Below are 23,334 nucleotides of genomic sequence, written 5' to 3'. Positions count from 1 at the left end.
ATTATAATTTTACTATATAATACAAAAATCAATAATTTTAGCCAAATCTAATAACCCTTCTTGCACAATATTCGTAAGGGTTAAAGCACATCATAGGGCTTGGTCCCGATCTCATAGAAGGTAATTTTTTTTTAAATGAAATAATTTTACGTAACGATAAGTTTACTCTCCTACCAACTTTAATATATGTAAAATAAATTATTAAATATAATAAGTTATTATTGATAAATAGAGGGACTTTGTGCTGAAAAATTGTGTGTAATGTTTCTGTGAAAAATAATAAGGTTAATCCTATTGGGGCAATGAGTTTAAAAGAAAAGATCTATAATTACATAGATTATTGATTTTTATTGATCGTTTCTTAATGGCCTGATTTTCTAAGTTACTTTTTCTTTTAAAAATCTATATCTTCAAATAGGGTAAATATAGGAATTTTACTATATGCCCTTCTATAAAATCCATATGTGTACAGCATAATACCCTCATTTGTAATTTATATTTCTCAATCTCTATCATTAAATAAATTCAAATAGAGTGATAAAGAGCTTTTTGTAAATATTCGATATTTATTTGAATCGATCATATAATAGAGTATACTATTAACTACAACTAATACATTTCATTCACTGCAAACACTAGGTCATATAACAATAAATGCCACTAATTATTTTAAATATATTTTCCCAATAAGAGATTTAAACGATCCTAATATTAGATTAAATAAAATACAATTATTAACTTATAATGCCATCGTTTTAATGATTTGTTAATAATACATATGATATGCTATGTTTATTTTGTATTTGCTTTTGATTAATTGAATGTCATAAATTTTTTTAATATCTACATTATTTAAAAAATGGTAAAAATGAATATAGAAAATTAATATAGTAAATTAAAATGGAGCTTAAAAAATAATATTAAATTTTTTAAATAAAATTAGTGCTGTAAACGTTACTTTAAAAAAGGAACGCGTTACAGTTGCTAGTTACCTTGTGAAAAAAGGAACGCGCGTTATTCGTTGAAAAATTGAAAATTATATACAAAAATACTAAAATTATACAAAAATAATATATTATAAGATGAGATTTTGATTTTCAAAATTTTGATCAGATAAACAAGAGAGTGCTCAACACATCTTTCGCCGTGCTAAATACACGTTTAACTGGCGTAGAGGATGGCTGTATTATATTTAATATATAAAAATATTAATTGGGGGAATTTATTAAAAATTAAAGAATAATCCTTATTTTGAAAAGAGCTTAATAGATCATCTTCAAAAGAATCTTCCAGATACTCATCAAAATATTTTTATCTTTTCGGAAAATAATCTGGTGTGTGTTGTTTTTTAAATCAAAGTCTGCTTTTTCTTTGTCAAACTATTTTCTCAAATTAAAAATAGGTTCAAGCTTTCTACCTTCGTTGATCTATAATTTTCTAGGGCTAATCTAATTTAAATAGCGGGTGAATTATTGCTGATAGTATATATTCTTCTTTATAGATGTGTTCGAATCTATTAAAAATAAATATCATCAAAATATTGTAAACAATATTTCAACTGTATACCTTTTATCTATGTCTTGCAGGATTGCATTGGCTTACAATATAATTGGGAGTGAGATATTCCAAATGTTCTAAAATATCACATTTAAAATTATATATATATATATCATATTTTTTAATTAATACTAACCATATAATATATCTAAGAAAGACTTGTTATTATCTGAAAATCTGGGCAATTCGGATTTACATTCTCTTTAATATATTAATTTACGAAGTTATAAAAAGAGTTCCATCTTGTTATAACTGGTTTAATCAGATATCTTCCCATTTTTCCTTAAAAATGGCTGTACAGTTTCGAGACTGCCCATGTTTATTCCACAATTGGAGAAATATTTGAGTTGGGAGGACACAATTTTACAAAATGTAGACTTTGTACACTTAATTTTTTTAATCTTGTAAAAAATGTTTCATATTGGGGTAGGGCTGGTTAAATCATCTTCTTAGTAGAAATATGTACAATTTGACATAATATTCTTTATAAAATAAATTATAATATAAGAGAAAAAGATTTTAAATTCACATATCTTGTTTGATTCAATATTAATTAGATTAACAATCTTGACTGAATATTAACAACGAAAATCTAAAATAAAAATGAAGGAATTTGATGGTTAATCTGACTTAAAAACTGGCTTAAATTATTTATAAAACTTAAAAAATAAAATAATTTTATAATATAATAAAATATGTTTTTTCTATATTTTTTAAGAAAAAAATTAAAGTAAAGAATAAAGTTTTGCTTTACCGTTGCTCAAAAAAAAAGAAACGCGTTACCTCTTGAAGAAGATAATGAATGGCGTTCCTTTTCATCAAAAAAGATAACGGCGTTACCTTATTGACCTTATTTACAGCATTAGATAAAATACAAAATATATTATAAAAAGAGGGGGGGGGGGATAAATTATGAAAAAAATAATTTAGTCATTAAAAAAGAGAAATAATTATAATATTTTTTTTTAAAAAATTAATTCTTTGGGCTTCAGATGCCTGGATTAGCATTTTATGACGTAGACTTTAAAAAAATGGATATATTAGGGGCAAATTGTCCATTGGTGAATGTTGTCTATTGGGATGGAAATTAAATTATTCAGTGTTTTTATTAATTATCATCTCATATCAGTGAAGCGCTCATATAAGCAAGGGAAGCATTGCATATAGAGCATATAGAGTATTTCTATTTACCAATATTGTAATAAAGGCAAATAGTTGGGCATTTTAAGTTAAATAAGGCATGGCGAATAATATGTGTCCTAATAGTTAAAATTTCCATATCTTAAAACATTTCAAATACTTAATATTTACATTAATTTATTATCATTTAAAAACTTTCAAAGTATGTTTAGCCTTGTGAGCCGCTACATCACGCCGCCGGGCTTTGGCTATGATCCTACCGTGTAATGTATTAATCTCTAATAGATTAATATATTAACTTAATCAATTTATAATATATATTAACGTAATCGATTAATATTTATTAAATTCAATAATATTATATCAACTTAAATTGTTGTTATTTGAGATTTATATATATAAAGAAGAAAATGATTATAAACAGTCCAAAAATTGTCGGGGTATAATTGAAATATATATGGTAAAACTGTTGTTTAAAATTTTTCATTTTTCCCTTGTGGAGTAAATATGATTGCACTACCGATTTTAACTATTGTCAAGAGATTTTTAATGCTGTTCAACCAAATAAAATGTTCTATCAAAACCGATTTTATAAAAATGTTTTGAATTTTAAAAGAGTCTAGCGACAACTTGCGTTAAAAATTTTATTGCAAAATAAATATAGAAATTATTTTTCAATATTTTTCTTTGGTTATAAATAAGGCTGTGCCTATATTAAATATGAGATCGAATCTGCACCGATATTTAGCGTTTTCAAATAATATCGTATTTGGGCCGATACCTGTAAAAAACCGATCCGATCCTTTTACTTTTTTTAGTTATTTTATGTTCTATATAATGTAGTTTATTTTAGATTATTGTAATATTTAAAAAGATTTTTTATTAATTTTTATAAAAAGTGAAAGATTCTAAATCTTTTTTTAAAAAAATGGAATTGCTTAACACCCTAAATTTTATTTATTTGAATTGAAAATCAAAGAGAAACTAGTGTAACAAATAAAATAATTGAAATCGATAGTAATTTAGATGACCTGTCATACTGAAAGAAATCAAGGAATATTTAAAAGAATATATCTAGACGGTATAATAACATATTTTTCATATTTTATCTAGTATTGCTTGGTTGGGTTATGATTAACCTATTTGTTTGGGTGGTATCTGATTATTTTTCAAATCCAAAAAAAGGTTAGTTTTGTATCAAACCCACTATTTTAAAAATGCTAATTTTATCTGTGTTTATTTAGATACTCTAATAACATTGATATTGTTATTGTAGCCCTGTGGATCCATTTAACTATTGGAGAATTAATGATGAAAAATATCCAACTTTGTCAAAACTTGCATGTAAATTTTTAGCGCCTCCTGCAACAAGTGTCCCATCTGAATCTGTATTCAGTATGGCAGGGATATAGATAGTCCACATCGTAGTATTGCCAGATAATCTTAAGGCTCTCATATTTATTTTAAAAAATCTAATATATTATAATCTTTATTAAATATTACAATTTTATAATTCATCCCAACATATATATGGTGAATTAAAATTCCATGACAAACAAACACGATTCTCAACCCGACCTCCTCATATTTTTCAGTTTGTTTATATTAGAACTAAGAAAGAAATTAAATTTTAGCCTCCAACTCCAAAAAGCGGTTGACATACGGGCCTCTAAATGTAGAAAAATGGGGCATATTGGGCAAAATGCTCTTCTTTTAATTTTAAATATTTAGATATAAGAGCTAGATGCGTCATTTAAATTTCTTTATATAGCCTAATTAAGACTTTAAAGTTTTACAATATTGATTATTTTTAAAATTTTTAAATGTCAAAAACCGGAAATGGTCATAAAATCAAATCGGCATTTTTTTCTTTCAAATTTTTTTATGTATAGATATAGGATTAATTAATGAATAAATAACCAAATTTCCAAGTTGGACTGAGCTCAAATTTAGGAGATATGGCATTTTAATCATTAGTCTATTGCAAATATTCTAAATAAATATTTGATATTAATCAATAATTGTAATATAAGTCAAAAGCTATCAAATATTTTATGTTTAATATTTAAAATATTAGTTATTCATGATATAGAGGGAAAATTAGATTGGGGGGGGGGGGGGTGGAGAGGGGGAACTTTGGTTAATTTATTTGATGAATTGAATTCTCCACATAAAAAATAACTAAAAAATACAAATCAATTTTTGATTATAATTTATTAAAGACACAATTTAATTTTTATACATTGTTAGATTCAATAATTTTCACAATGTGAAAATAGTTTAAGTTTAATTTAATTTTCCTTAAGTGGCATAAAAACATGAAACCTCTGATTCCGAGAATGGGTTTGACCTTTTGAACAAAATATTTTCTCATATTCATCATCTTTTACATGTGCTAGTGATATTTGCTTTATAAAAAATAAAATAACTAAGGTATAATTTGGTTCTCACATGGACGCTGAAGGTAGCTTCTTCTGCTAACCCTTTGGTAATATTTACCATGGGCTATTACGAAAAAATTCCATTCCGCTTAGATTCCAACTTCAAGTTCACAATGGCTTAGATTATAAATTTTATTCATATAGTGATTACTACACCATCAGAAAAAATAAATTGATTTTAAGAAAACCAATTTTAATTTAGAAAAAAAATTGATCTTAAATCTCTAAATTTATTAAAGCTCACTTTTATATATGCTAATATAAGATCCTAAACTAGTTTATTCTAATGGTCCGAAAACCCTTTACTTTTATAATTTTCTGCAGTTAAAAAAAAGAAAATTTTTTGAAGACTTATTTGCCCAAAATTCTAAGCAAAAATTCTTTGATGATAGGGACATTTTTTAAAGATCTAAAAAAATTTGTAATTTCCAAGAAAGATTTTTATGCATAAAATCACAAAAGATTTACTTCTAAAATATCTAAGAATTTGGTAAAACAGTGAATATCTGATTTTTTTTTCTTTTTGTAAATGTGTTGTTTCAAATTTATTTTTCAATTGCTTAATGATTTCACATTCATTATTAATATTAAAATTATCTTCTGAAAAAATTTTCAAAACATATTTCTTAATTTTTTATGTCAGATAATGCAAATTTTATCGTATGATTTATTCTAGTTAATCATTTAAAGAAGTACATTTCTTAGGTCTTTACAACGTATATGTTTATCTAAATTATGAGAATTTTAGGAACGAAATAAATATATTACATACAATACCCCTCACACCCACCTTATTTTATCTTGGATTTAAATAAAAGACCTGCAGGCCAGGCCCTAAGCCCGGGTACATGGTGTCGCATTTTAATTTTTTTAAATATACTCGGGCCAGGCCTAAAAAATTTTTTAAAAATACCCCAGATGGGCCCAATATTTTAACTTTCCATTTATTATCTATAAAAATTAAAAATAAATATAATATATATTTAAAAAAATCCGGGCCGAGCCAACTTGGGCTGGACAGAAATTTTCTAAAAAAAATCCGGGCCAGGCTATGCAAATGGTACCCCCGAAGGTCTGTTATTTAAATATATAAAAGATTTTAGGTTAAATATTAACAATTAATGATTTATTATGAATTTTTACAATTGACTAATTATTAAAATGGCATATCTCCTAAACCTGAGCTCGGCCTAACTTAAAATTTTGCTCATTTATTTTTTAGTTCTAAATCCATATATAAAAAAAATTTGAGAGAAAAAAAATACAGATTTGATTTTGTGGCCATTTCCGGTTTTTGACATTAAGAATTTTTTAACAATATTTAACATTGTATAACTTTAGAGGTTTACCATTAGGCTATATAAAGAAATTTAAATGTTGCTTTTATCTCAATTATCTAAGTTATTTGAAATTGGAGAACATTTTGCCTGAAATGTCCCATTTTTTCGACCTCTAGAGGTCCATATCTCAGCTGCTGTTTGAAATTGGAGGCTAAAATTTTAATGTTTACTTAGTTATAATATATGCAAACTCTAGTAAAAATTTTAGAAAAATCTGAGGGGGTCAGGTTGAAATTCTTTCATTATTATTATTCAAAATAAAGTGGATACATTTATTTATTTTTTATCTATTATAATATTACTTTTTTTAAATTATAGTCTTAATTGTAAAAATAAAAATATTAAAATAAAATAAAATTAAATGCATAATTCGATTTTTTGCATAGAAAATATGGATTTTTTATTATATTGGTTCAAAGGGGGATGGTAAAAAATCAATATAACGGATCGGTTTTGAACCAATATCGGATCGGTGAAAAATATGTGAATCGGCACAGTCCTCGTTATAATTTTAAAGATATTAATATTTATACAAATGATTTTTTGATATGATATAAATTACTATAAAGTAATCTTTCTAAATTTTTTATCCTAACATCCCATTAACTATTGAAAACTTTGGCAAAGGTCATTCCTGGAGGAGATAGGAAGTAAAATTATCCTCACTGGCGATCCTAAAGAATACTTTTACATTCATCAGAACATAGGTCATTTTTTATTATTGATTCAGGGCTTTATATAGCTTATTATCTCCCAATTTTATCTTATATGATCTGTTTATATATTATTTTTATTAGTCCTTTATTTAAGCCTCCTTTAAGAAATTTTTTCATTTTTTAGCTTCACCTATTTTACGATATATTTATAATATATGGTAAATTTGATACAAATGGTTTAATTTAATAATTTTAAGTTAAAATATTGGTTACAAATTAAAAATAAGCTTATTCAAAATCAAAATGGAAGGATTTTTTGTCATTGTAAACAATCTATTTATTAAACAAGTAGCCATTGATTTTTACATCGAATATTAATCGAATTTATTTTCATTAATCATGTCTTTAAATGTTGAATTGAGATATTTGTTAATATTGGCGAGTTGACAATATCTAAAAACCGCAACTTATTTAAATCAAGTAGAATGCCTTACAATATATTCACTAATAATAAATATATTTTATTTTTAAAACAATTTGAATCATTATTTTTTCGCGTGACATCTCATGTTTTAAAAATTATTCATCAATCGTATTCGATCTAGGTTTAAAAAAGAGGGTATAATTTCGGTTTACCTAGTTTGGGAAAATAATATCTTCCTTGATAACCCTCCCCCCTCTCATTTTCAATTCAATTTTAAGTATAAATTTGATAATTTAGGTAGAAAATATATAAAATAATGTAGAGAGAAAGAATTTAAGTTTTACAATTTGTTAAATAAAATAATATAAGAAGCAAGTGCAAGAGACAACGGAGTTGCCTTGTAATCGTTTATGTAAAAAAATAATTCGTGAGAATTACTAAGAGAAAGACCGTATTTTTTATACAAGTCAAAACTTTTCTAGGAATTTCAAATAAAAATAATCATAAGTAAGGAAAGCATAAATAAAGTAATGTTTTCTTTTATGTTTTTTAAGTGACATGACCCCGGCCCTCTTGAATACATGTATATTGTATATAAAAAGAAAATAGATTTTCTTTTATACAAAAAACCGTTTTTTATTAAAAATGATTGCTTATATAATGAATAATCTGTAGTATTATTATTATTAAGTAATATATCGTGTATTTTAATAAGATAAAAATATTTATAAAAATCGATATTTTTATTTTTTCAAAATTCTGATTGGATTATTGGGGAATTTATCCATCATTAATCATATAAGTTGGGAAAGTGAGTTGGATGGATCTTCTCTAATCTTACTTTCACCCTAACTTCTTGTTATTACATTAACCTTACTTTTTTTTTGAAAAATTGAACGAAAAAGACAATAATAAATTATAATAATTTACAGAATTTTTTTTATTATTTAAAATTAGTTTGAATGGGCTAAGCAATGAGTTAAAGATTTTTTAAAAAAGTTATCTAAAAGTATAACGTTTGATTAAATTATTGTAATATACTCCCTCAACTTTTCCTAGTAATAAGTTGCGTATTAGTAATATGAGATATATAAATAGTTTATATATTTATGTTTTATTTAAAAAAACTCCTCCCCCCTCATCAAAAGTTTAAGAACTATTTTGAGATAAAATATTATTTAATTATTTATTTTTGTAATTTAATTTCTTCCTTTTTGAGGTGTAAATATAAAATGGTATTTGAATTTAAAAATGATATAAATGAAAATCGTTCATAAAAAAATATGTAATTGAAAAATAGTTTCTCTGATAATACATTTCAAATTTCAACAACAAAATATAAAAATTTTACAAAGATAAAGTGGGGTTAAATAAATTTCCCTCAATATTATAAACTATACGGAAGGTTACATCACAGAATTTTACCATCTTCCGTTAAAAATGTCATATTATTCTTTCATTCCCCCATTTATTTCTATAAAGTGGTTAAAGATTGATCTAAGTTTCAGAGCTGGATTACCGATATAAGTCGATCCGATTTTTATTAATAGATTATGGGGGGGGGGGGGGGATGTATATATGAATAGAATAAACCATAGATACACAAATAAAATAATTTATACTTAGAGTAAACGGGCTATTCCAATTTAAAAGACATAATTACAAATAATATTTTTAAAATCAATGATTCAATATTAACATTGAATCACAAATAATTTTTTTATCCGCTTTTTCGATATTATTGAGATATTTTCTGTCTATTAATTACTTAATTTTCCTAAAATTCAACATTGTGCATTGTAATTTATAATCGTCCAAAAAACCTATCTCAGGGTGTCGGATAAATAATTTAGCCAAGCTAGCAGTCGAGGTCAGTTACGATTTGGGGTAAGAATGAATTTCAAAGTTGAGTTATATCTTCAATATTTCGGTTAACGTTTTTAGTCGAATATAATTAGAGCAATAACCATGTCTCAATTCAATGTGATTTAGTAAACCTTTATTCATATACCCTTATCATTTGATTTGTTTCATAAAAACGATTTTATATTTCCTTACGAATGACATACATATAATAAAATATTAAAATTCTAATTTTAAATTATGCAATCTTTATAGATCAGGGAATTTCTTTATAAGATTGACATTGTCTCTAACCCATTAAAAAAATGGGTGTGGACATGCGGGTAGAGGGAGGGGTGGGGGTAGTTATTGTAATTGGGATAAATAATAATATTTTTAGTCATAAAAAATTTGATTTTAAAAAATTTGTCAAAAGTTTTTATGAATAAGTAATAATAATATAGGCATCTTCTTTAAATGGTTTTTTTTAAATATAACATTTGTTTTAATAATTTGTATAATTATTCTATTTTTAAGCCATTTCCAAAATAAGTCGTGTTCTCGAAGGATGTCGCTTGATAGGATAGGAGATAAAAAAAAAAATTTTTATGCAAAAAAAATTGATTCGGCATATTATTATCCTATTTTGTATAAGAATAAAAAAAAATTAACAAAAACGTGCTTAGAAAACTACTTTGAAAAACGAATTGTTTGGAAGTGACTTTAATAGTTTTTTTTTATTAGAAGAAATTATTTCGTTAATTGTAAGTTAAAGGAAATGTGACTATTTTAAGAAAATATTCTATTTTTTTAAATGTCGACAATTTTTTCAAAAAAACTGACTTATCTTAGATGGTTTCGAGGACATTATTCTTTTTAATACTTATTTTGTATATATGATTTCTTTTATATTAGTCATAAAGTTTCTAGGAACCCTAGGATATTTTTTTAATAATAGTAATTAGTGTATGTTACGGTCGGTCTTTGGTTCGGGGTCCAGGACCGGTTTTATATTTTTTTTGTTATTTTAAATATATTTTCGTTTAATTACCTAATTTAATTCATGTTTATTGGGACTATAAGTAAAATGCTTCTTTGCAAACTTATGGTATTCATATTGTAAAATAAAAATTAACTAAAAATTACCGGTCCAAACCGTAAAAAATAAAAAGATCAGTCCGTTAATCTGTCAGGTCCCAGGTTAAGCCCGATAGAACCGAACCGTTGATCTTCACCAATAGTATTCAATTATATTTTTATTTTTTTTATTATCTTATTAAAGTATCCACACTTCACATCGGGCTTTTAAATATGTTAAACCCTAGCAACATCTTATATAGTAATGCATAGATAAAACTTTTAAGGATAACCAAACCCCATACAGCTGATGACAACACGGTTATCTGCTGATATCAAAGATACGCTACATCAATATTTAAAAAAATGAATTTAATACGTTTATCAGAGACCTGCAGGCCCAGTTTAGTAAAAATAGTATTATTTTAAAAGTAAAGATAGTATGATTTTAAAAATCTGAGCCAGACTTATAAATTAAAAAAAAATGAGCAAGCTCGGGCCGATTTATAAAAATAAATTTACATTTTATCATTAGTTGAAAAATCATATAATGGAACGTTTTATATTCGATTAGTGCTCATAAAATTAGGGTTGGTAAAAATTAGGATTTTTTGTTTTATTTTTTCAAATTAAATCACGATTTTTTTAAGTTTTATATATAATAAAAATATTTTATAACATGTAGGTAAATTACAGAAAAAAAATTGATTGAAATCGTGATTTTTATTTAAAAAAAACCATTGATTAAATCATGCAAACTCGAGATAAAATTATTCATAATAACTAAATTTTAAAAACTTTGGGCCAGGCCGTAAAATCAAAAATAAAAATAGGCTCTGATATTTATTGAAAAAAAAAGTATTCTCATATTTTTTTATTTATTTCATCATTTTAAAATTAAATTATGAAATATAAAGGTAAATTATATTTTAAAAAATTTTCCTTCTTATCGGCTTGAAATATGAGGATGTATTTCTTTTTATAAACTCGTAGCTTATTATGGTTTAAAAAATTCTTTCAATTAATGAAATAGGCCCCTCATTTTTGATCTCATACTACTAAAAATTCCTATTAACAAATATTTTATTAGTTGATTCTAATCCTAGCCTATATATAACCTCTAGAGTACATTATAGCCTAACCATTTCGAGATTCAAAAATGAAACCGATACTTATGACTATTTGGCGGTGACTCGCAGGAATATAGATAACTGAGGGAGGACTTTGTGTTTAATATCAAAATCCTATCAAAAAATTCGTAAACATGTATATATATATGTGTCGAAGGGATTTAGTAAATTGAGGGCTATGCCTTCATAATTTTAGTTATTAAACTACAATAATATTTATTTTTATTTAGCTCTGAGTTTATTTACTTGTAACTCAGTATATAAAATCATTTAAAATAAATTTAGCAATTAATTACTACCCTATATGCAATAAAACAAGATATAATAAATTGTTTTTATTTAAAAAGTTTAAACAATTCATTGAATCTCTTTTAGTTCAAATGTTTTCTGATTTTAATTGGTCATTTGCCTTTTTGCCAGCTTACCAGGGATGACTTGGATTTTCACCCCACCCCCTCCTAATTTAATGACAAATGCTTGTTTCCTTTCTTCTCCGATATCTTTTAATGACTCTATTTCCTTTTTTATCGCGTTAAACGATCCAATTCTAGATTTATCTTGGCTTACTTTAGTTCTTAAGAATCTGACCATCCCATTTCCAGTTTAAAGAGCTTCCTAGTTCCCATGCTTCAATGTGCATTTGAAAAACTTTGTCTCCTGATCTAACTAACCTACAACTACTTAGAAACGCAAAAATAAATTCTAACGGCCATGAATGACTAGATGCAATCCCGAGTATGGAAAAGCAGATGTCACTCATTAACGATAAGTTCTAAATTGCCATTGACCATAAGCTAGGTTGCCTCATTCCGTGATATTTTTGCTGCCTGCAATAAGCAAGTTGATCCATTTTCTAGGCATTGTTTCTCTTGTCTTAAAGTCAGCGGCCGCTTTTTGTGGCATGACAATCTAAATAGGTTGATCGTCAAATCTTTGATTTCCGCCGATTTCCCCAATAGTTTGGAACTTTTAGGTCTTTTAATGAGGATGGTAAGCGTTCCAATGACATGTTTTTAATGGCTAGGCGGCAAAGACTTGAGTGAGATGTGTCATGCGATACCTCATTTCCCTCCAATAGAAATTCTGACTTCTTGGAACTCCAAGAAATTTAAAAATGCATAAAAATAGGACTCATTAATCTTTAGTGCTTTGGAGAACCTCGATCGTCAATTTCTAAAATCTTTTAATCAATTGGGCAAGAAAATTTAATAAGGACTAAAATGAGTCCTTTTTTCTCAAATAAAAACTCAAGTTGAAATCTTAAAGAGGAATTACAAGTGTTTCTTTGAAAACACTTCCTTATTTAGTTCCCTTAACACACATGGCAACCCCTCCCCTCCTATTCTATTCATTAACTACAAATGTACTTCCTATTTTTTAAAAACATGTCTTTTGATTTTAACGTTTTCATTTTTAATCCTTTTTAATATATAATATCGGCAATATGTTATTTTTTCAACTTCCAATTATTTTTTGAGCGCGTTTAAAATCTGATTTTATGGAAATGTATTTCTAGTTTGGAATACCTACCCTATGAATTTCAGACAATTTTGCCATGAAAACTTAATGCAGTTCCATATATTTTTCATATAAATTATACATGACTCAAAAGTTAACGATAAAATTATCTACAACTTATAAGATAGGTATTCTAAACATGCTGGACATTTCTGGTAAAACCAAATTTTTAAATTTAAAAAAAACGCGTTCAAAAAATGATGGTAAAAATAACATACTGCCACTAACAAATACAATTGCATTTTGTGCCCTATATTTTTTACAATATATATTAGCCATGTTTAAAATTAGTGATTTTTGATATTTATTTTTAGATCCTTTCAATTCAATAATCATTTTATGTGTTGAATTTAAAGATTTTTTAAAATTTATTATATAAATTGTTATATATATTTTATTTTTAGTATTTTTCCTACTAGAATGTGCAATCCCTAATTATATTTTTCAAATTTTTATCATTATATTTTTTTATTATTTGTATTGACGTTTTGAAAGATTATATATTATAAGATGTGTGATTACTTATTAATAAGATAAATATATTAAATCATATATAATTAAAAAATAAAATAAAACTAATAATTATTTAAATACAAGCAATTAAATCGTGACTTTTATTCAAAAAAAATCATTAATAATGATTTATATGCCATCCATAACTTAAATTTTGGAAATAGATTCTAAGGTGATGTTTGTTGGAGAGGATTTACAAAAGAAATATTAGCATTCAAAGGTAGTATTTTATTAAAAATTAAATAACACCATATAATTTTATAGATTCCAGATTCTAGATCCATAATATATAGGAACCGGTCTCGAGACTACCTTAAATCTCATATATTATTTGCTGCTCGATGGATAAATATAGGATGGGACAGTATAGATAATATATAGGAGTTATTTTCTGTTAATATAATATATTTATAGTTGGAAATAAAATGAGTGCAGAAATTCCACAAAGCAAAGTAGTCCAGTATGAAATGTAATCGCCGAAAAAAGTTGATTTAATTATACTTATTAGTCCAGTATGAAATGTAATCGCCGAAAAAAGTTGATTTAATTATACTTATAGATATCTGCATATATATTTTCACTTTAGACAAAAACAAAAAAGAGATTTTAGATAGTTTCTGGGGGTATTTTAAAGTATGAGAGAAAAAAATCGTAATAATATAATATAAAGAATTATATATTCATTTATGACAGTTTTCAGTCAAAAATTACTATTATTATTTAATATATCAAATATGTTTGTAAGATTCGTTGGAATGAAAGGGATAAGAAAATTTGCATTTAAATATAAAAAGAAAAAGATTTTTTTAAAGTTGTGAAATTATATTAAGACTATATATTATTTTTAAAAAATTGTAGATAATTCAACTTATCTTCAAAATATTACTCTGCCCCTTTCCCACCTTAATTTAGTTGATTTATTCATCTTTATGATGTCTATTCATATATTTTCTTTCCTTCCTTCTCTCTCTTTCTTGCTTTCTTCCGTCATTTACCTAAATCGATTTCTTTAAAAAAATCACTTAATTTATCTTAAACCTAATTAGATGGAAATTATATTGTATATGCGCATGAAGAATGAATCATAATTCACGAACAACCTAATTTTACGATTGTTAAGAAAATATTTTTTTTAAAACAACCCATTTTAAATCAATGAAGAATAAAATAACTAATTTCATGAACACATCCACAACTTCAATCAAATCATAATTATTCAAAGAAATTTGAAAAATCGAGATATCGAAAATATTTATAAAGAAATATTCTACATTATTCCAAATTTCCACAAGTCATCTTATTAGTATCAGATGTATTAGTAATTTAAGAAGATATAGTTGTTTGAAAATAATAATTAGCAGATTTGCCTAAAATTAATTTGCAAATCATTTCAAAAAAAGAAAGAAAAAAAGCCAACAAATAAGAATGGAGTGGTAAAGATAGAAAAAGTTTAAAAACAGTGAAAAGAATAATAAATAGAAATGTTTTTTCAAGACCCCCCCCCCTTCCAAAGTTTGAGCCCCCTCCCCCAAAAATTACAATATAATGATTGAATTATAAAATGGATACTTACTGATGACTAAGGGTAATTTTCTGAGTTACTGCGATTCTTAAAAGTGATACTGGTTAAGTACCTTTTGAAATGAAATGATTCAAATTTTCACCATGATATTAGCCCGAACATTTTTATCAGTAGATTTTAGGAGATAAATTTTGTTTTTATATTAAAATATTAAATGATATTAAGCGCTAGTGCGAATTTACAAAAAAAAGAGCTTCGAGATTAAAAAAAATATTCCAGGAAAATATAAATGTTGTATCGTGTTAACTCTTGGAAGGGGGTGGGAAGAGTTATTTTAGCAAATATTTTGTAATTTTAGCTATTATAGGATTGATAATAAAATTTAGAGGATACAACTAGCTAAATTTAATCATATTTTTGGGCGAATTCCCTCTGCCTTTTTGTTTATTATATATATATATATATTAATATTAGTAATTATTTAATATATCAATCTATTTTTTAAATATATTCAAAATTCGACATAATCTTCGTTTTAATTTAATCAAAATATTACAATTTATATTACTCATAAATTAAAAATAAATTTATTTTCTGTCCTTGGTAACGAATTTCTATAAAAAAAATTGATTTAATAATGATGGGAATAAATTAGAACAAATAAATATACTGACCACGAAACATGGCAAAATAATAAAAAAAAATAACTTTTAAATTCCTTATATTTTTTTCCTTTTCTTTATTTTATCTCTTTTATTTTATTTTTTCCCATTCTATTTTTTGATTTTGTCACAAAAACATGTATCATTAATTATTTATAGAAGAAAACTGTAAGAAAAAACATAAGAAGAAAGAACAGGTGCAATTATGTTTCTAAATTCATTTTTAAGACATAAATTTTTTTACTTAAAAAATTAATTAATATGTAATTAAAAACTTTCGATTTTATTGCTAGAAATATTAAGTGCCCTCAATTTTAGTTTATATCATCCTATAAATAAATTTTAATTTGGTTTTTATCTATCAATCTGATAAGTCTATTGATAAATATTTTGGAGATTGTTATAATAACTATGAGGTCAAGTTCTAAACTTTAATTATATTTAGTTAAATATAGTATCATTGATGTACACAAAAGCCCCCCTCCCACTCCATTTCCTGAAGGGTAATGTAAATAGCGTTGAACATTATTGATTTTTTTATGTGTTTTATTAAAATATTAGATAGCGTTGCAATTTTACCCTTATATTCAAAAAATATTGTTGTTTTAGAGAGAGTCTGTGGCCTAGTCGGTTGAGTGAGTGTATCACATCACTAACCTGATATCCTGGGTTCAAATCCAGCAAGGACCATGTTTTTTTCAAAGCCACTCAGGTGATCCCGTACTATCGGGGATGATATAGGCAGAATATTGGAGGTGACCGCGTGATTCCGTTAATAAATATATTAAAAAATAAATGGGTCTTTTTGCATTTTAATTAAATTTGGTATTTAGCAAATTTCTATATGACGAATATGCTATATGACGAATATGCTATATCTCATTACTCATTCCCGCATGTCTTATCAAAATTCTTGGATATTCATAAATTACCTGTAAAAATCTTAGTAAACGACAACTTAGATAATAAAAATTTAATTTGAAATTATTTGGATACTGCAAACAAATGATAAAGGAATACAATAAATAACATGAAAAATATACCAAATTGTGCCAATGAAGTTCATATGTTAATTAAAAGCTAATTTAAAATATATAATGATTATGCAAGACCAGTTTGTAAGCAATTACAAAATTGTGATATGTGGATATAGGCGCTCAGTTATGAATTTAATTATAAAGGAAAGACCGCCCAGAACCAATGTAGAGAAATAAAAACCAATTTGAGATGGCGAATTAAAATCAATTTTTTTGGATACAATGAGCAATTAAAAAATTGTGATATGTGGATATAGGAGCTCAGTTATGTATTTAATTATAAAGGAAAGACCGCCCAGAACCAATGTAGAGAAATAAAAACCAATTTGATTTAGATGGCGAATTAAAACCAATTTTTTTGGGTACAATTATTATTTAAAAAATTGAGAGTCGGAACTAGTGTTGTTAAATGGCTCGATTTGAGCCGATTTTTAAAAACGGCTAACTCAATAATTTATCCAGAAAAATATTATGCAAGCCTAGAGATTTTGCTCATAGATGGCACATAGTATTGAACATCTATTGGCGAAATCTCGACAATTAGGCAATATTTTCCTGGCTATAATTTTGAGTTAGCCGTTTTTAAAAATCGGCTAAAATCGAGCCATTTAACAACACTAGTCGAAACCTTTAAATTTTTTTAAAGAATTAATTTTTTGTAATTAATCTAATCTTAATATTGCAATCTATTCATTGTAATTAAGTGAAAATATTTTATTCCTTTGCTTCTTTATTCGCTTTATTTTATTATATATTTGACTGTCTTAGTTTTGGTATTTGATTTAAAACTTCAACAATGATGTTGAGAGTGGAACTAACAACTGAAGTGGGTTAGTATTTTTTATTATTGAATTTTAGGAACTTTAAAGATTATTTAAACTTAAAATCAAACATAATGGCATTTTTCATCGTTAATTATTTCAATATTAGCATCTGATTTCTCTATTTGGTTGCACATATATTGAGATCCCCTGAGGGCATTATTAGCAAATTCTTGTTTTTATGTCATCTAAAATGAATTTATTATAGAATTAATCAGGTAAATTCATTTTGGCAAATTACATATAATACTAGCTAATAACCCGTCAAGAATGACGGGGTTGAAGGGTAATTAGTTTGTGTATATGGTACTAAATATACTTTATAAAAATATTAAAATTTAGGAGAAAATGAGGTAAATTTTTGAATTACACCTCATAAGATATTCTTAATTTAAAGTATGATGACCCTTCTTTCTTAATGGGCAAAATGAAAAATATATAACTAAGAATACCAGAGCTCCCGTTAGTCAGCATTGCTGAGCCCGTCAAAAATGATGGGGAATGAGAATTTTCTCCTTACTCTTATGATAGTTGTTACCTGTTATTTGAAAATAATATACAATTTTTATTCTTTATAACCCCCTCCCCTCCTTCAGACCAGGTCCAATCCATTAAAACAAATGCTATGTTTTGAGTCAAAATATATTTAAAGATTTTACTTGATACCCATATCAATATTATTTGTCAAAATATTACTGATCGCCTCCTAATATTTAATATTGAAAAAATTCCCAACCAAGGCCCAAGGCCATAATAATTTTGAAAAAATTTCCCCAACCCCAACCAAAGATCATAATAATTTTGGTAGTTAACTGGAATAAAATATGGGCCTTAGTTTTTTGATCGCCGAGCCCAGGCCTACAAAAAAAAAATGTTTTAGGTCAATGTCTGATCCATATTTATAATAAAAAAAATTCCAAGAGTCCAAGTTGATAATAATTTGAAAAATTTTTCCCAAGCCCAGCCTAATATAATTTATAAAAATATTTTCCATCCAAACTTACCCATTATAATTTTTAAAAAAAATTTTCAAACCTGGCCAACCAATAATAATTTTGAATTTTTTATTCCAAACCTAGAGCTTCCAATAAAAAAAATAAATATTACGTGATACGTGATGAAAGAGTTTTCGTCCTCTAGTTGTGGAAACAACAGAGCTACGCTAGGTTTTCCAAAGTCCATCAAACTGGATATTTAATTTGGGGGGAGAAAAATGAGGAGCCCTTAACACGTTTGTGGGCAAGCCGCACGTACTTGTACGCACAACAGTCCGAGAACTGTTGTTAAAACGTCCATAGGCTAATAACAAAAGAAGTTGGACAAAACAAAAGCCTATACCCGAGAACTAAAAAATAATATAATTTCTTTAAGGGTGAGTGGTGGCTGATTTTAAGCTTAAAATTTTAGTGTAAGTCTTAATGATTACTATAGATATTGAGACTAATGTTCTTATCAATTGTAAATTAAAGAGAAAAAAGAAATTAAGAATATATTATTTAACTTCTTGTGAATATTTTAATTTGGTTAATTTAATATGGTTTTTAATCTTGGAATTCTATTATTTGCATTTGTCAAAATAAATATTGATATAATTAAATTACTTTATCAAAATATAGTTTCATATATAAGAAGAATTGTACAAAATTTAAAATAGAAGGGGATGAGTGGGAACGTGTGCCGATGAAATGTTAAGTCTGGGGATCGAATCTGATTTATAAAAAAAATTTTAAAAAAATTTCTAATAAAATAAAAATAAACACTATTTGTATTAAAGAGAAAAATAACTGATAAAAAAAATTAAAATATTTTAGTATATATTTATTTTTCCTTCATTCCTAGATAACATTTTAGTAAATAACATTAAGATTATATGAAAACGTTCATTTCTTGATTACGGAGATTATATATATTGGATAACGAAAATTAAAAAGAATTTTAACAAAAGGGTCATCGGTTAATATTAAAATTCACTGAATATTTTATTTTGCGATAATGTTTAAGGAAAGAAACACAATGAACCTACATAGCCCGTTTTTTAAAAAAAACAATTGAGGCTCTTGAGTTTTTTTTTACCAAATATTAGTATTCTTAATCTCAATTTTCTAAAAAAAAATTTCTTTAATTAAATTAATTTCTTTTATTAGAAACGAGTGGTTTGTCTTTAAAGATAAAATATTTTTAAAAAGCAAGATTTTTTTGAGCCATCCGGTATTGAGTATAAAAAGAAAGTAAAATAAAAATCATTTATTTATGTAAAAATATAATTGTATTGTATTTATATTTAAAATTATTTGAAACAATACCAAAAAGTTATTGCACTTAATTAATATAAATTATGACTGTTGTAGGTATTTTCAAGAAGGAAGACATGTAGTGCTAATAGTAACATATCCAGGATTTTATTTTGGGAGTGGGACACGTGCAAAATAAATTAGCAAAAAACAATAATCCAAATTTAAAATTAACAATAAAATGAAATCCGAAATGCAAATAGCAAATAGCAAAAAAAAACTCGGACCCATTTAATCACCAAAACGGATCCCCTAAATATGATGTGTGCCAACATTATAAACACTACTGGTACTCTTTTAATATAAACTTTGTCAAGTCTTATATTGTCTCCAATTTTTCTATTTCTTAGCAAAAATGTTGACGGAAACGATAAATTAATTTATTATATTTATTCATCAGCAAATTTACTTTATTTTGGTGTCTTTTTAAAAATTTTATTGACTTTGCAACCTTCTATCTTGGCAAAGCTCATCAAAAAATAATTTTTATACTTCTCACACTTAGTTAAACTTAAATTTTAGATTTCGAAAAACTTTTATATAATTAATTGGTGTTTCAAAATATGAAAGAACTTCTCCAAATTTATATTTGAAGATTGTAAATATTTAAGTAACATATAACAATTTTATAATATAATCGCATTTCCCGATAAATATAAAAGGTAACCTTTTACATTATTTTATAAATAGCTTTTAGCTCCATTACTTTCCTACAACTTTTGCTAATTTATATAAAATTTGATAATACTACCATCTTGTTAGGGATAAATAGTTTAATTTTTTTAAAATATTTTCATTGGTTAAAATTTGGGTTTCCCTAATTCATCCAAAAATGTGCAGATTGTTTAAGGGGTAAATTATAATATAAATAATAATATTATTAACATCACTTATAACTTTCGTTTTATTAGAAAGGCCGATTTGGGCCTATTTTCAAAAGTGGTCCGATTAAAATTTTAGACAATATTATGTAAGCCTGAAGATTTTGCTCATAGATGGCAGAAAAGTTTACACCTTCATTTTCCAAATCTCTATTATTATTATTTTGGATAAGATCTTAATCGGGCCGTTTTTAAAAATCGACCCAAATCGGGCTTTGACAACACTATAATAACTCAATTCAAGTTGTGGGTAGCATAATAGGTATACTTTTTCAAATAAATTATTAAGGGATAGATGTCATGATAAAGGGCTATTGAAAAAATAAGTTATTAATTTGAGTTTACTGGGCCCGGAAATTTCTAATGTGAGATCGAAAATAATTTTTTTTAAAAAAATATTTTTCTCCCCCCCCCCCCCTCATGTGGTGTATTACCACCCCCCCCCCCCGTCCCATTTATTATTTTAATTATGATATTTAATACTTATAAATGTTTTATACAGTGTGAAAATAACTTTCAAAAATTTTCCGAGCAAAAATCTATTTATTTTTTTAAAGAAGATTATCCAATTTTACCTAAGAATGCCAAATATTTTTTGTAAAAGAAGTAAATATTTTGTAATTTTTATTATTCACAAATTTTTTTAAACTTGGTTTTATTTTTCAACAGAAATAATATTAATCAGAACAACCTTTTTTTAAATATAATATCAATTAAAATTGTTGAGTTAAATAGTAATTAATAAATTTAATATTTAAAATAAGGAATCCCTTAAAATTATAAAAATTTGTATAAGCTTAATTCATTTTTAATATATTTTTTTATATATGTATTAGCAATTTTGTAAAAATGTTGTCTTTTCCACATTCATTATATATATAGGACTTTGGTTGGGTTACATTATTTTATTTTTAATTGGGTTTATATTTTTCAAAAAAAATGCATTTTTCTAAAAAATTTGAATTTATAATCATTATTTTAAAAAATTATTATTTAATTATTATATTAAAAAATTATTATATACTTATTATTTTAAAAAATTCTTGTTATATTTCTTCCATTTTTAGAAAAATAAAACAAAGAAGAGGGAAAATTTTTAATGGGGGAAGAAATCCTACCCCCCAATAAGGTCAATGTAATATGGTGCTCCTTATAAATCTACATTATATTTAATATATGCTAAAACATTTAAATTAAGAACTTTTGTTCCTATGTTAAGTGAAGCATTTTTTAAAAAAAGAAAAAATATACTTGAGCTGGGCTGGACCAATTGCTCAAAATATTATTATGGCCAGGCCAAGGTTTTGAAAATTGCTGATAATTAATTTACATTTCCCTTTATAAAAAAAATTATTATGGGGCAGACAACTACTATAAAACTAAGCCAAGTAAAAAGTATAAATACCCAATAGAATATTTCAATGGGACAATTCAGGCCAGGTCGCATCAAACTAATGTATTTGATATTCATTTATATTAGCTGTTCGATATACAATTTATTTAATAATGAACATAATGTATATTTTATTTTAATCCAAATGATTGCTTGATCTAAGCCCAGGGGTCAATAATATAGCCAATAGATAAAAAATTAAAAACATGATTTTATATATTTATTTATAACACTCCTATCTTTTACGTTTTATTATTTTTAAGTCAAATAAATATATTTAAATAAGTAACTTTGTTTCTTCAAACATGTATAATAAATAATGTTTAAAAAAAATTAATCAGGATATTAATTGATATTGATAAATTTTACCTGCCAATAACCTCATTAATGTCATATTTATCGTCAAAAGGATATTTGGAATAATTATATGTCGAGGATTTAAACATTTAATATAAAAATATAAATAAGGTAAAATAAAAATAAAAAGTTAAAGAAATCATAAGAATTTTACATAATTTTAACGATTTTTATTTTTCATTTATACAGCTGCTTTTGGATGGATAACTTTTTTAAAAAAAGTATTTTTATTCTATTACTGTGTACATAAAAACGAGAGTAAGCCAATGACATATTGTCATTGAGTAAACCAAAGATTTACTTAACAGACTTAAAATTATAAAATAAAAGTATTTCAATTATAAATTTGAATCTTAGTGATATCAGCCAGGCAGGTGTAAGGAAATGATAAGGATCTGATTCGATTTCCAGGTTTTTGATTGAGGAGTGGGGTACCTTTTCTAATTCGTTCCGCAAAATATTTAAAAATGACCTAAATTTGCTTCTACCTTTGGTAATTAATTACATACTAGTCCTCCATCTAGGGCGTTTCCTCTATATGATAAAAGTAAATAGCTTATGATTATAAAAGAAAATGTTAATATGTCACTCTAGTTATGAATTTATCTTCTATAATTTTAAAATTTTATTTCTTATTATTTTTTAAACTTTGATTAGAGTTTTTTTCTGAGCTCAAATTAAAATATCTATTAAAAGTTTGAAAGCTAATAAAAAAGGTAAATAATTTTAAAA

At 25.4% G+C, this 23,334-nt stretch overlaps 1 protein-coding gene across 2 annotated transcripts in view; it reads right to left on the bottom strand.

Annotated features, from left to right (window-relative positions):
- The window catches only part of LOC135927228 (peripheral plasma membrane protein CASK-like), a 64,790-nt gene extending 42,004 nt beyond the window's left edge, over positions 1-22,786 (bottom strand). Inside the window, exons 1-3 of one of the 2 annotated variants that reach the window (XM_065463183.1) lie at positions 22,615-22,681; positions 1,567-1,634; positions 1,418-1,513 (exon numbers count right to left, since the gene is read on the bottom strand). Coding sequence is in view for 1 of the 2 variants with exons in the window: in XM_065463182.1 (XP_065319254.1) it covers positions 22,615-22,691 (77 nt within the window). In the remaining variant the exon portion in view is untranslated. Of the gene's footprint in view, positions 1-1,417; positions 1,514-1,566; positions 1,635-22,614 lie in introns of both variants that reach the window. The other variant, XM_065463182.1, reaches the window with a different exon arrangement.
- Positions 22,787-23,334: the final 548 nt, after the last annotated feature.

This window comes from Gordionus sp. m RMFG-2023, chromosome 3, assembly GCF_954871325.1.
Source record: "Gordionus sp. m RMFG-2023 chromosome 3, tfGorSpeb1-WG-v2, whole genome shotgun sequence".
Taxonomy (NCBI): Eukaryota; Metazoa; Nematomorpha; class Gordioida; order Chordodea; family Parachordodidae; genus Gordionus; species Gordionus sp. m RMFG-2023.
The sequence above is the reverse complement of the archived record's forward strand: the minus strand, read 5'-3'. Positions and strand labels throughout refer to the sequence as shown.